The following is a 15,452-nucleotide window of genomic DNA, read 5'->3' on the forward strand; positions in this document are numbered from 1 at the left end:
GTTATATTTAATACAGAGTTGTGACTCATTTGCGAGATAAATATACATCATTCTTCCTCTTCTATTTTTGGGCCTGATTTTCTGTCAAACTTTGTGTTAACTATGTTCCGGCTGACTCCCTCTGTCCTTTCTCTGCTGTGTGTTCCTCTGACTGTTTGACTTTATTAGAAACAAATGATGTTGACTTACCGAAATAAATGAGTTGAAGAAGCTGTACAGTTGCCATGTTCTTCAAACAGACGAGCGGTCGGGATCGCCGCCATCCCGTAATTAGACACACACTGCTCGTCACGGTCTCATCTGCCGGCGCCCTGTGTGTCAGAGGATGATGATACCATCTTAATATCCTTCAGAGAAATGCCTCATTATCATCGTTAGCGAGCGGCAAGTTATTATCATTGTCATCAGCCTATAAGAAGCGAGAGGAACGAGTCTCAGAACAACAAAATGACACGGCTAGCGCAACGTGTCACTGTGACACAAACACATTTCGGCGCGGTCGCTGTGTGATTAGGGGCTGCCGACGGCACAAAATAAAAGTGTGTCAAGCCGTCAAGCCTTCGCGCTTGCCTGACAGCTCTCACTCCCCTTTTTTTTTTTTCACCGTCACATAGAAACCTGTAATCTTGCCAGCGTGGGGGGAAAGGGGGGGGTCTTGTGTGCTCAACGTCCACTGGAAATCAAAGTCTTCAGGCCCAAAGGCCAAAGTGTAAGCTTCTTTTTGACACCCTCATACAGACAATATTTTTTCTTTTCTTCCTATAAACTTAAGATCTAAATATTTGGGAGATAATTCAATGTAAAGATACAGTCAAGCCACGACAATTTAATAGAAAATTGTTTCATAAAGCTAAGGCCAGGCAGCTTTATTTATCCATCTTATTTCACATACAAGATAACTCAATGTGCTTCACACAGTTACAATACAACATAAAAACGCAAACAAGTTGACTACATTTATGAACCATTCAAGACCTCGCACATAAATTGCAGTCACAATATTGAGGAGGAAAAAAAAAATCGGAATTCGATCATTCAGCCTACTTTCTACTAATTACAAAAACCTTTTTTTGGACAAAAATCCAACTAAAATTCTCAAGAGAAAAGGCTGCTCTTGCAGCAGTACCTCGTCCCCTCACCATTGCACTCTGAAGCGCCCCCGCTGCTGACTGCTGAAACATTTGCAATTCAAATGAAGTCAGGTTGGGGGGCTGAAGTTCAGGGTTTCGTACCCCGATCCAAACTCTGACCTTTCACCACCCTTTCCCTGGCATCCCCGGCGTGCTCCGCGACAATTTCAATATCAGCGCCGCTCTGGGGAATTGAACTGAATTTCAAGATAATGCTGAAAAACGGTGGCGGCCATCTTTTGAATAAAGAGTGGTGGTACTACGCGAGCGGAGGTACGCGCAGCAGCCGCGAAAGGTTAATGAATGCTCGGCGAACGCCACATAGCCCCCGGCCCACTTTGGCCCATCGTGTATTCAGCTTCCATTCCGCTTTGGCCCCCGCTCATGATCTACTGTACTCTCCAGACGGTTTATTAATATTTCATAACGATCCCCTCTGCACCTCCCTGCTGCAGGTCTAAACTTTTTAGTCCAACTTAAACAACGATGGCGATTGGGTGCGCTAACATCACGCAAAGGGCATTTTTTTTTTTTTTTTTTTTTAAGTGGCAGGAATGAGGTGAGGAGTCGCTGGCATGTCAAGGTGAGAGAAATCTAGAACCGTCATCTTGAGGTGACTTTTATGGCCAATTAAAGGAGAAAGTGGAGGAAATAACGTGAGCTTTCAAAGTGACCACTTGCAGCTTCGGTGCTTGTGACGGACACATAAATGGCTATGGGTAGAATGATGGCCAGGCCCAACATTTATTAAGCTAAGGCACATATTTTACTTCAGGAAAAAAAATCTCAAACCTAACTATAATCAATCAATCAATCAATAAATAAATAGACCTTGACTAAGGGTTCTGTTATTGTGGCCAGTGCAAGTCTGGCACGAGGCACAGACTAACTCAGTGCAGGGGCAGGTTGGACTAAATTTAGTATTTGCCTGTGTAGTGTGTTGCATTTTTCATAATGGGGCATTTTGAACTGCAAACACATCGCCACGGGCAGATATCATGCTGGCTGGGGAGATCACAGATGAGTGAAGTGGGCACTTGAAGGCCGCCTTCAACCAGCATCGTACGTGACCGTGTGTGGATTTAGTGGAGGTAATAATTTAACTAATTAGGCAAGCGTTCCAACACGGCTTACTGAAACTAAATACGCTGTCTCTCCTTCTCCGGTGAATATCAATTGGCCAATAATTTCCCAGCACATCCTCTCACTACTCGCAGCACTTTTGTCACATCTCTTAGCGATTAAATGGGTCGATTTCGTCTCTCTGTGGGTGATTAATCCCACAGGGTTAGAGAGATTAGGAGAAAAAGAGAGTGGCTGCGCAGAGAGAGGGAGGCATTCTTAATGGATTCACACACAAAGCCTCCCATTCATGAGGCTAATGAGATTGGATTACAGGAGATGAAGAGAAAAACACACAAATGGGGGATGGTGGGGGGGTTCAGACAAAAAGGAAGGTTTAAAATGAGAAGTGACCCCTCACACGAGTCCCACCTCTGAGAGTTTGCGCTCACACTGTGTGCAAGGTGTCACGCTGCTGAGCCTGGGTGGGCCGCATCTCTTCGAGTGAATGGAGAACGTTCCTATCTCAGGGCCACAGGTGGATGTTACGTCACGGTGGGACTGCCCGTGAGTCTCGTGCAACCTTGTTTTTTTGAAGCTCACTTGAGGATGTGGAAGCAGTGAACCCCGTCTACTCGAAGGAAGAAATTCACCCCGGGGTTAGTTTCGGGGTGTAATGTACCTTTGTATCGTGGTTTTAAGATTCGGTTTACATTCAGTACAGTAAGGGAACACAATAGAAAACATAAAACGGATTCTATTTTGCGTAAGGAGGAACAAAATGAATAACATTTAAAGGAAAAGCTGAAATAATACAAACTATGAGCAGTAAATTCTCCAATAATCAAAATATTGTCACACATCTGTAAATTTTCTACATCAGACCCCCCCCCTCCCCCTCTCAGGAAAAAAGAAGTTGGTGTAGCCATCTGTTTACTTCCGAGCACAGGTAAGATGTGACAATTGGACTTTTTTCACTTAAGGGTGGTCAATAAATGTCAACTGTCAAAACTAATTGCTAATTTGGCACCTTGAACCAAAACGTCTGCAAAATCTAAATGTATATCCTGCTACTAAGTTTATAAACTAACTCATAAACCAACTAACCAACTCACTCACCAACCCCACGGTCTGGTCAGTTCCACAACATTGGTGCTTTGGGTCCTGAAAATCCGCCGAAAGTATTTGAAAACAGATGAGTACAAAGAGACATTGCCACCTACTGGCATGGCATGCACATTACAACCAGAATGAACACTGAGAGAACTTTTTTTTAAAACCCAAAGGAAAACAATGTATGTATCCTAAATGCCATTTGTAGCCGACTACCCTTTTTCAAATTCCGTCGCAGAAAAAGTATGTATTCGTGTGTGCAGTGTTCCAATATCTGACCACATTTCTCTCTTGAAAAACTTCACACTTGGTCAGACGGAAATGATAGACATATTCCTGTTGACAGTAGGCCATGAAATATATTCATACTATAGACACACACAGAGTGCCATTAACAGACGTGTGTGTGTGTGTTTGTGTGTGTACGAGAGCGATCACAGATCTGATTTATTTCGTGGCATGGCGTGCGCGTCGAACACGCCGCCGCATGGGAAGTGACAGGCGTGAGGGCGGGGATTACACGGGGTTGCAAACACGGCACCCGAGGTGCTGTGGCTCATCACAATGCAAACAAGTCGCACACGCTGACCTCAACCTCAGCTTGTCTGCTCCCGTCTGGGCAGGAAGTGTGCAGAAAATCACGACGAATGTCACCGCAAAACAACATGTACGAAGGCCACCTCAAGGAGTTACAATCGACTTGTTGGAAATTGCAAATCTATTTACAAATGAAAATTATTACAGATGGAACAAATGGTTTCTCGGTTTATCATGCATCATTCGGAACCCTGGCATCCCACAGGACAGTGTTCTCAGTCCATTTAGGTTGTCTATAGTATAATACTGCACACATATTCACTGATCAAACTCCATGATCAGATTTTTTGATGAAAACAGAAGTATTAATGATCAAAAATAAAAACATCACGATGACAGAACAAAGACAACCAACACACACCTGAGCACACTGGTGGACCTGATCCTTAGATTCCAGGCGGTCTGCATTTCTGAGGACCTCTCCTGGACTCTCCACACCACCCAATTGCTTGTCTTCTCTTTCTGATGAGAGTGGAAACAAGAATTAGTATATCTAGATTAACCACAGGAGATTCTTTGGTAAGCAAACAAAAGTTACCTTAGTGTGTCACATTTTGACGTCACACAGAATTATGAGTGCTAATTATGGGGCAGCGCATGGGAGCTTTGTGTGGTCAAAATGGACAATTACACACCAGCACAAAAACAAAGCAAAAAACCAAAAACCCCCCAAAAAAACATTTCTGAAACGGCACACACTTTTTGTAGCGTGCTCCCTTGTCTCAAGGCAGCGAGGCGCAAGTTTTCCCGCAACGGAGAAGCCATTAGTCAGAATGCTGGTGATTTATGGGATGTCTCCTTGCAGAATTTAAATGAAGTGCCATGCTGTTCTCACGGAGGGCGGGCGGGAGTTTACCGCTGCTCTTTTGGGGGGTGGGGGGAGGGCGGTTGCAGTGGGAGGGCGCTCCACCTCTCGCCTTCGTTGGGGGACGTGCTTTTGGCCTCAGTCGCACTGTCAGGTGGTCCAAGAGGACGCTCATCTGGAGGAAAGGAAGCGGGACAAGGTCAGCGGTTACTGTGCAGTTTCCACAGATGCGCACGCATGCACAAGTGCACACACACACACACACACACACACACACACACACACACACACACACACACACACACACACACACACACACACATACACACACACACACACACACACACAACACACACACACACACACACACACACACATACACACACATACACACACACACACACACACACACACACACAGTCATACTGTATGGTTCACAATGAAAAACAAACAGGATTTCAGCGTAAATGCTGCGCTTCCCATAATTGTTTTCAAGCATTAATAATAAATTTCCCATACAAAAAGACTAACCACGGCGTGGTCTCATTATTCCCCAATTCTCCTCCGCACGATTAATGACTCTTACATTAATGATGTTGTTGCACTCACTGTAGTCTCTCCTCCCAAAAGACTGTTTGATATATAATGACGCGCCAGGACGGCCCACGGCGTGTCTGTCAGATCTCCCGTTGTCAATTCCTGCTGCAGTTGAAGGGGCAAATGGAGGATGGCCCCTCATAATTGTAACCAGTAGCATGAGACACTGCTGTTTTTGCTAGCCGTCTTAGTTTCAGCCGTCGTAGTCTTTCAGATGAAAATTATCGTCGCATTTTCGTCATATCTTACGGAAGCGTAGAACTGCCAATGTGGAGTGAACATTTTTTAAGTGAGCTATGTAATTCGAACATATTGAGAAAGTCATTCAAACATACTGTATCGGTATAACGTTGGCTAAATGCTAAAAACATAGCATTTCCCCTCATAATTCCTTTTTTTCTTTTTGCGCATAATGCCACGCAAATTGTGTGTGTGTGTGTGTGGGGGAGGGGGGGGGGGTCCACAGACAAAAATTGTTCCACACAAACAGGGTAATGAATTGATGTTAGCACAACAAAGCTAACTTCAGCCCGAAGCTAGCTAGGAGCTCGTTTGCAGTAGGAGTTAGGTGGAAAACTTTAGGCTTATTCTGAAATTTATCACACGCTTATTGTCAAGCAACATTATTTGTACAGTATAGGACTGGTTGTCACTTCACTTCGGGTGAACTTAAGTGCGGTGAACATGCGTTTTGAATGTCTGACTGATCACACCGGTGTTATACTCAAGACGTACTACAGACCGAACTGCACAATTCTGTTTACGGGTTCACGGGAACTGATTCGGTTCAGTGTTTGACCACTAAGAGCTGGGACATTTTGCAAAACCTCGTTGCCACTTGGCATGAAAAGTGACCGTTATTATAATTAGTACCTCATGTGTTTTGTGACTCTCAACATCAACAAAGCTGCGAGGTGATGCATTCATCACCTTTGCCTCCTTCACAGTTGACAAACGACAACAGTCCTCAGTGTGAAAGCACTTGTGGGAAAAACTGAAATATCTGAAACATTTTTCACAACAATAAAGCAACCATTTGGAACCTCCACTGAGTGCATACTGTTTTCAACCTACTTAACGTTTTTTTTCTTTCCCTTACAAGTTTTACAAGCACAAAGAGCAGACAAGCTACAGTTACATGTATGTCACTCTTGATGTCAAACTATGGAGAAGACGTCTGTTCCACACAAATTGCTTCGGTTGCAAAGTATTCCTTTGTGGTTTGTGTTTGCTGGCAGTGACACACGGAGTTGGGGGCCGGGGGGTGTGGAGGGGGGGATGTCATTTGCCAAACTCCAGCTGAGCTTGTGACAGGATGCCGCGCGAGCGCGGACCTCCTTGGGTCACTCGGCAAGAACGGAATGAAAGAGCGGAACTAAAGTGTCACTTCACGAGGCTCTCGGTGGTGTAAAAATATCACTGTAACACACTTTTTTTTTGTTTTTCTTTACCATGTCATGGTTTCCATGGGAAAACAACATTAAGCATCTCATTAATCCTCGTTTTGTATTTTGATGGACTGTTATTTTCCCTTTTCAAGCTTATTTTGCCAAGAAAATGTCCAATGATGAATTAGTGACTCCCAAATGTGACAGTTTTAGACTAAAAACTGTATGAAAGGAATCTCAATTGATTAAGATTACTGTAGAAACAAACGGGAGTCTGAATTTAGTGTGAATTCAATATGTGATATATTATATGGATTTATCTGTACAGTAAATGCAAATATGTACTGTACAGTATATTTTTTGGAGTTATGAATTTCGATGAAACAATTCTATCTGTGTTTCGTGTTTGTTTTCTTCCATCAAGTGATGAAAATGTTTTAAAAAAGTGTGTATTGACTCCCAAGCCCGAACTCATATTTGTGACGTGAAGACACAGAGATTCCACCCATCCATTTTCTTTTGTGTTTGCCCTTACTAGGATCACAGCTGAGCTATTGCAGCTGACCTTGGTGTTCTACACCCTGGATAGGTTGTCAGCTCATCAACTGCGCCATATAAAAACAATTCACACTCAAATTCACACCGAGAAACAATTTAAAGCCGTCAATGAACCATGCATGTTTTTGGGAAGCGGGGAGCAAATTAGAGCAACTGAAAAAAAAAAAAAATCACTTAAGTATCAGGAGAACACGTAAACTCCACACAGGAGGTTTGGAGATTCGAACCACAGGGGCACTGCTCCCAAAACCTATAGCGATTAATGAAAAACTAATGAACGGAAAGCATCGATGTTGTCGTGCCAGTAAAGGAATGAACAATGGAGCCACAAAAGCCCGAGAGCCATAAAAACCCAACAGCCTCAAAATGAGTTAAATCCAGTGAGTTCAAGTGCAAAGTAGTAAAGTAGGCTACGATGGGTGCAAAAGAGAATTCATACATACATTACCGCGCTAATAAGAGAGCGCTGATAATTGTGTTGTGAGGCATATTTGCGTGTTAGGGGGATGAGGGAAGAAACCGGAAAAAAAAAAAAAAAATCACTTAAGTATCAGGAGAACACGTAAACTCCACACAGGAGGTTTGGAGATTCGAACCACAGGGGCACTGCTCCCAAAACCTATAGCGATTAATGAAAAACTAATGAACGGAAAGCATCGATGTTGTCGTGCCAGTAAAGGAATGAACAATGGAGCCACAAAAGCCCGAGAGCCATAAAAACCCAACAGCCTCAAAATGAGTTAAATCCAGTGAGTTCAAGTGCAAAGTAGTAAAGTAGGCTACGATGGGTGCAAAAGAGAATTCATACATACATTACCGCGCTAATAAGAGAGCGCTGATAATTGTGTTGTGAGGCATACGAACAATAACTGCTGCAAATCATGAATCACATGCAAGCAGAAGTGTGACCTTTCCTCGCGGCGGGGCAGGAAAATGGAGAGGGGTGCGAGTTAAGGAAGAGAGAGGAGCCATGTGGAGCATTTAGCGAGGAGATGAGTTTGGGGCTCCGGCTGTGACCGACGCTGTAGTGCTGGCCCAGGTAGAAAGGTCACGCCGTCATTTGGACGGCGGCGAGGGGAGAAGAATCGAGAGAGCGGGCAAGCCAACAGACGCCGCCGGCGAGGCAGATGGCGACGACGCGCGCATGAATAACGCGCGGATGCTCGATGCGCCGCATTTATGGCGATACCTGGATCAGCGACTTCCTGCCGCTCAGTTGAGGGGAAAAGACGACGTGAAGGCGAACCTCGACACAAAGTCACTTTACACTAGACTAAGTCATAAATATTACAAGAGTTTGTACTTGAAGCGTACTGCGCTAATCAGCTTACATCGCAATGACACGACACGACAACACGCACATGAGGCCAAAGGAAATGAAAGAGGCCTTCTGGACAACTTGGCTGATATTTGGCATTTTCAACAACAACCTCCATCCTTTTGTTAGCTAATACCCAAAAAGTGGTAACAGCATGACCAAGCTTGTGTTAGCTATGCTAATTCGCCGGTTAGCTAGTTATTTGGTTTTGTACTAATTTCACTGATTGTAGACATGTCAACTGTCGTAGCGGGTTGCAAATCTTCGTTTCAACACAAGCGTTACAGTAAAATATGAACGTTAGGTTGCATTAGTCAATACAGTGATGTTTGGCGCTCTTAGGAACATAATATCCTTCCTCTACTAAGCCGAGAAACCTTCACTGACTGCGAGTCCTGTCACTTTGCCTGCACTGACACCTAAAAAAAAAAAAGCTCTTACTGTTGATGCAAAGTTTTAACCGTTTTCAAATCCTGACTTTTTAAAACTATGGTACACCTTGAAACCTACAACCGGCCAATGTCTAATTTAAACTAACTTACAATAAACGTCATTGTTGCTGCTCCATGTATTGAAGCAGCCGTTGTTCGTCTAAGCTAATTTTTGTTAGCATTTCGTATTCCGTGTTAGCATTAAGCTAGTGGACTTTAGTTACGGAAAGTCATACATTTTGAGGTTGAAATATCCAACTCTCTTTTGTTTAATATGTCGTTCTTTTAGCCAAAACAGCTTGAAGCAAGCACGCGTGCCTATTACATGGAGAACTGCGCCAGAGAGCGCGTGAACACACTCATCGTGCAGTGGTTTTGTGTGACTTCACACACAAACACACACTCAGTCAGACTGGGGGTACTCGTGGGCAGCAAAGTGCCATCTCTCCAGCAGCCACTTCCATTGAACATGGTAAAATCCCAGCTGTTTTTGAAACTACCATTCCTCCGCCAGGTCCTAAAGCTTACACTTCCTCTGGGTAGTTGACTGAAGCCTCGAGGCAAGTAGCACAAGTAATGGCCTACATAAGAACACAAAAAGCACCAGGAGGGCAGCAGAACCAAATAAACACACTGACAATGTTATCTCCCTGGCAGCTGCCTGCAGTGGTAGAAAGCATTCAAGGGCTGTCAGGTGAACAAAGTTCTTTCCCTTCATCTAAATTGAACTGTAAATTGCATCTTTGGTGGAATGACCGAGTTGGGGATGGATGTCTTTATGTCTCCTTTGACAAAACTGCAACACGGTCACATGGAAAATGTAAACAAGGGAAATGTCACGCGGAATGGACACGTGGATACAGACTACACAGCTTCGGGGCCCATTTGCGTATGTGTGTGCGTGTCTGTGTGTGTGTGTGTGTGTGTGTGTGTGAGTGTGTCTGTGTGTGTGCGTACTGTATATAGAAGTCATGTCCTTCACTGTTTCAGCACCCCTTTTACCTGGATGTTGTGTGTATTATAGTGCAAGTCAGCAAAAATCACTAAGGCAGAACCAGCATATTAATTTACTCAGCAGGCAAAGGGAACACACAATACTGTGCAAAAGTATTGGGACACTCTTACCTTAATGACCTGTTTGAAAAAAAAAAACAATAACAATGGTGTCATGAACTGTGGGTTTAACGCTTTCAGGGACAGTGGTCATTACAGTGGACAGTTGATCATGTTATCAGGTTACAGAGTGCATGAAAGGGTTGAAGGAGGCAAAACTACACATTTTGTCATTTATAGTATGTTTGACCTTTATGACCTGATAGAATATTTTTCAAATGTTTCTTGGGAAAATCACCCATCGTGCACCGCTAATATAATTAGCAATTAATATTTCTTACGTTAAAACTATTTGCGAATGTGTGGCGAGCATCTTTGCAACTTTAAATGAATGAATGAAGACATTCTTTGTGTGATATTAAATTGGTTTGAGGGACTGAAATATTGGTAAGTGATAAATATGCAAACAACTCAGTAATCAGGAAGGGGGGAAATACTATTCCACAGAACTGTAGTTGATTGGATGTTCCAAAAATACAACATTAAACCGATAACATTTCATTTTTGGCAATACTTTATCGTGAAGAAGTCATGCTAGCAGCGTAACTATCTCGGCATGGCGCCATTTAACGCGCTTTAATGAGCTGGGGGCGTTTCTTTCGGCCAGAGATGTGAGGGGTTGTAGTGAGGCTACCTTAAAATGTTGCTAGCAGTTTCAAGTCGCCATACTCCAACCTTAGCTGACTCAATTTAACCATCAAAACAATTTTCCTCATTGAAATGAATTGAAATGGCGCTAATTCGTTTCGACCAAGAAAAAAAAAAAATTATCTATTTTTTTGCTACATGTTTTTAATAAAGTAAAAAATAGCAGTGTGTTGTAAAAATATTGGTTTATAAAGAGTAATTACAAGGAACATCTCACAGCTCATGTTTTGGATCTGAGGGGGACGTCATAACACACGGTAAACGATCACAGTTACGAATGCTTGCTTTGTCGATTTTTCTCCTCATCCACAAATGCATCTTCGACCTCATCTCTTCTGTTTTGACTTCCTGTGCGGTGCCCACTTTTTGTGTTGCACCCTCTGCATCCCTCGCCACTTGTGCCCTCCCTCCCCACAGGTCTCCGCAGCAAAGTGTTCTCGTGAAAGGAGCTCTTTGATAGGAAGCGGCCAGGAGCGACACAAGGGAAGCAATCAGAGTGTGGATGACTGTGCTCGCTTGTGATGTTGTTTTGCTTCTTTGACCCGCAAAATTCTCTCTCTGGAAAAAAAAAGAAAAGAAGAATCCTTGAAGACTCTTCCACAGGTTTTGTGCGTTTTTGTCCCCCGTGCACCTTCTGAAACGCATTTGTTCCGCCTTTGCCTGCCTCCTTTGTAACCACAAAGAACAACAGCACGCTGGGCTTTGAAAGTCTTCTGGATGACTGACGTAGTGATTTCCTGCTTTTTTTTTTTTTTTTGGTTTTGTTTTTATTTTTTTTTCTTCCTCTCATGCGTTCTCGTTGCTTGATTTTTCATCACGGTCTGATTGACTGCAGTGTCTTCATGGCGCACAAAGAAAAAAAAAAAATGGACTGTTTTTTTTTTCATTTCAGCCTTCCTTTTAGATCAAGTACAATGTTGCTGTACACACGGGAGGACAACGTTTTGAAACATTTGGGATTTATTTGCTCTGCCCTCAACTTTGTAAATGGTCCACTTTACATCACAAATAGATGTCAGCATTTTTCAGTGAATCTTTAGCATTATTTGGCGTATAATCTTCAGCATATTTTGGCTTTTTTAACCGATATGCCGTTCATTTTTTATTTTTTTTAAATTTCAGCAAGAACCTTGACACTATGCAATTGGTGCTTGGCAACAGTAGCTATTTGTGACTCCCATCAGCATTTTTTTTTTGGAGGGGTGGGGGGGCTGTGTTAAGATCATCATATGAACAGTCATTGAAGGGAAAGAGCAAAAAGAATCGTGTCTGGCATAATTATCACACAGCCAGATTTTTGCAGCCTTTTTTCAACCCACACTGTTGCCACCGAGCAGTCGGTGTCAAAATGACAGTGGCATGGCGGGGAAATATTCCTAAAACGCCAGCGGTGCTCAACGAACGGGCCAAGACTGGAACTTGTCATTGCGTCACAATTGCCAGGTGCTGCTGTGAGCTACGAACCCCCCAAAAATAAATAAAATCTTCTAAAATGTATTTCTATGAAATAAATGATGATGCTAAACTTTGCCTTGGTCTTCCTCTGCCTTGTCTTTGTGCTCCTCTTCTTCCTGCTCATCTTTGTGTTTGTCCTCTTCCCTCCCAGGCATCCCTTTGCTTGTGAGATTGCAGTTTGGGGCGCAGCCGATGTGACTGGCAAGTCCAGGCAGAAGGTAGCTGGAGCAAACAGACGCCCCCCCCACCGCAGCCCACCCCCTCCTTGAACAAACCATAAAACCAATTTAAGGCCTGTGTGCTTCCTCATGTAGGTAAACTCTTGTTATGAGGACTAAAACAAAAAGATAAATATGCATTGCAGGCACACCTGCCGTGTGAGGGGTATTTGGAAGAGGGCGATGGGGTGCGTTATTTGCTCACTAATAAATTAGACGCGGACCGCCGGCGCGTGCACCACTTTGAAAGTTTGGTCACGACGAAGAGAACGAGTCGTACGAAAACAACTTCATCCGCGGATCCGTCTCAAGCTGTCGTAACGGTTCAGTCCAGCAATCCGGCGCCAGCCAGGAAAAGTCCATTGTGATATTTCGGGAGGAAAAGACAAGAAGAGCGCGTATGTTTGTCCAATTTGTGACCGCACGGAAGCCGAGGCCAGAAAATGTAAAAATGCGCTGACGTCAGCGTTAGAAATGCCAATTGTGATGCACAAAGCCTTGGAAAACGCCCCTTGAATCGATTAATTAATCAATGAAAGCTTGGACTCAACTCCTTGTCCAGTTTGAATAATTGTATGCTTCCAACTTTGTCAGAAGAGTTGGCAGAAGGGCCTTTTTCACTTCCCAGTGCACAAAAGCCAGTTCCATAAACACATTGGATGAGTTTGAGGAGGAAGAACGTGCCCATGAAACCACCATTGGCTTGAATTCGAACCAGAAAATAGTCCTGTTTTCTCCTACCGGAGCGAGAAAATTAAAATTGAAACCGATCTGTTTAGTATAACACTTGGAATAAGCTACATTTGTACCAGTCGAAAAATTGAGTGTCGTGTTGTGATACGAGCGACCCGGTAGCAGTTTGGCACAGTGAGCAAAGCTTCAAAACAGATGCCTGGAGCTGTTTACTACCACTGACGTTTACCGTCAAACTAAACATAACACACAGCGAATTACACGACGCGTACTCAAAACAACCACATGACTTTGCAGAAATCCGCAAGCTCAATGCTAACGTGTCATGGGAAATGCCAGATTACTTGCAGTAATTTACCCTCTTCGGTTTGTCTACCCGACTGTATTATGATGCCGCAAAATTAAATCGCAAATCGTATCACTCCAATGTAGCTCCGGTGGGTCTTTGATCGGGATCAGATCGCACGGATTTTATGATCGAGAATCATAGCGCTTTGTTTGAAACCGAGCTAGCGAATCTGTTTTTAGCATGTTGCTATTGTGCATTTGTCTAATTCCCCACAGCGTCGACATGTAAACACAACACAAGTGAGCGCATCTGCAAATCTTTGTACTTTGCTACTCTCCCACTTCACCGTTCGTCACTCCCGGGGGGATGAAAATGTCATCAAAATGATGTTACTGCTGCATATGGATTTTTTTTTTACCCCTGACCAGCAGCCTTAATTTGATATAAACCTGAAAATCTATACCATAGACGCCAATAAGAGGAGGTGTCAGCCCGTTCAGGCGAAGGGATAACTTCAGCACAACATCAGTCGGCGATCCCAAAAGAGCTACCCTTAAAAAAAAAAAAAAGCTATGTATGATGGGAAGTTTATTACCTTCAACGCGGAATTATTCTCTCTCTCTCTTGCTCTTTCAAACCCTCGGCTTCTTTGTCTCGCTCCTCAGCGTGGAATTCTTTAAAAAGACAGAGTACGGACACCCAGTGTATATCATCTTTTTGACATCCCGTTGACATTTATCAAAAAGTGACGCATTTGAATCGAACGCTGTCATTCGGCCAGTCCCTGACCCCTAAACTCCCAAGTTCCAATCCCAACATCCTTCTCGACTCATCCTCAATGGGCGAAACCCCAACATGTTAGTTTGCTCTCCACTTCTGACGCCGCTTCACATTCAACGACGACGACAAGCCGCGTGTGTGGGGCCCTTTGTAGCTGCCTGCAGCTTGAGTTATTATTATTATTATTATTTGCCAAGTGCAAATGCGCATGCATACGAGTGCATGCATCCCTCGAAATTCTCCTCATGTGGCGCTGTCTTTATTTTTAGAGGCTGGGAGGAGGGTTGGGGGGGGTCTGATGAGATGATAAAGCAACAAAAGTGAGAAACGGCAATTAAAAAAAAAAAAAAAAGAGCAAGGGCGAGCGAGGTGAGACTTGAACAAGGAAGAAGGGGGAAGTGAGTGATGAGAAACAGAGGAAGGGGGGAGGAGAGGATGGAGCCATTCTTGTCTCTCACTCGGTGGGGGAGCGGAGGGGAGGGCTGGGGAGGGTCCCCACCGCTCGCGCCTTATAAGAATCGGGCTCCAAAAACTCACCACACAAACACACACACACACACACACACACACATACATCTGGCGGTCGCAACACTCTCTCTCTCTCTCTCCCTTCTTCCCTCCCTCCATCCCTGCGGACTCCCTCTCGCATCCTTCTGTCTTGCGCTCACAAGTCAGAGAGTGTTTGGGAAGTGCGCGCCGACTGTCTGGCTCAGTGCGCGCCGGCTCCCTCAAAGTGGTTTGTGCGTGCGCCGCCACGGACTGAGCGCAGCCGGGAGCTCCGTCCAAGTGTATGTGGGTCTCTGCCTCGCGCGCCCGCCGCTCCACCCATCGCGAGCCTCCTCAGGATCCGCGGGTCCTCTTCCTCGGCGACAGGCTCCCCACACCCAACGGTCACCATTTCCGCCCCCGGGAGACCCACGCTGGCCGCTCAGCCCCTTCCCCGACTCAGCATCGGGAGGAAGACCCTGGTGGCGGCCGCCGTGGGGGTTATGCTGGTCCTGGTCCTGGTGGTGCTCATCCCCGTGCTCGTCAGCTCCGTGGGTACGGACCCCAGCCACTATGAGATGCTGGGCACCTGTCGGATGGTGTGCGACCCCTACCTGAACAAGGGAACCCCCAGTAGCAGCACCAGCTCGACGGGCTTGCAAGCGGAGGCGGAGGCGCTGAGCGACCACGGCAACGTCCTGCCACCCTCCACGCTCCTGCAGGGCCCGCAGGGGAAGCCCGGCAGGCCGGGAAAGCCGGGGCCGCCGGGCC

At 44.8% G+C, this 15,452-nt stretch overlaps 1 protein-coding gene across 1 annotated transcript in view; it reads left to right on the forward strand.

The window, feature by feature from the left end:
• The first annotated feature begins 15,184 nt into the window (after positions 1-15,184).
• The window catches only part of c1ql1l2 (complement component 1, q subcomponent-like 1-like 2), a 39,410-nt gene continuing 39,142 nt past the window's right edge, over positions 15,185-15,452 (forward strand). The window contains exon 1 of the mRNA XM_019866309.1: positions 15,185-15,426. Within this exon, the coding sequence (XP_019721868.1) occupies positions 15,185-15,426 (242 nt within the window). The remainder of the gene's footprint in view (positions 15,427-15,452) is intronic.

The sequence above is a fragment of the Hippocampus comes genome, unplaced genomic scaffold (assembly GCF_001891065.2).
Source record: "Hippocampus comes isolate QL1 unplaced genomic scaffold, H_comes_QL1_v1.1 scaffold99, whole genome shotgun sequence".
In the NCBI taxonomy this organism is placed as follows: domain Eukaryota; kingdom Metazoa; phylum Chordata; class Actinopteri; order Syngnathiformes; family Syngnathidae; genus Hippocampus; species Hippocampus comes.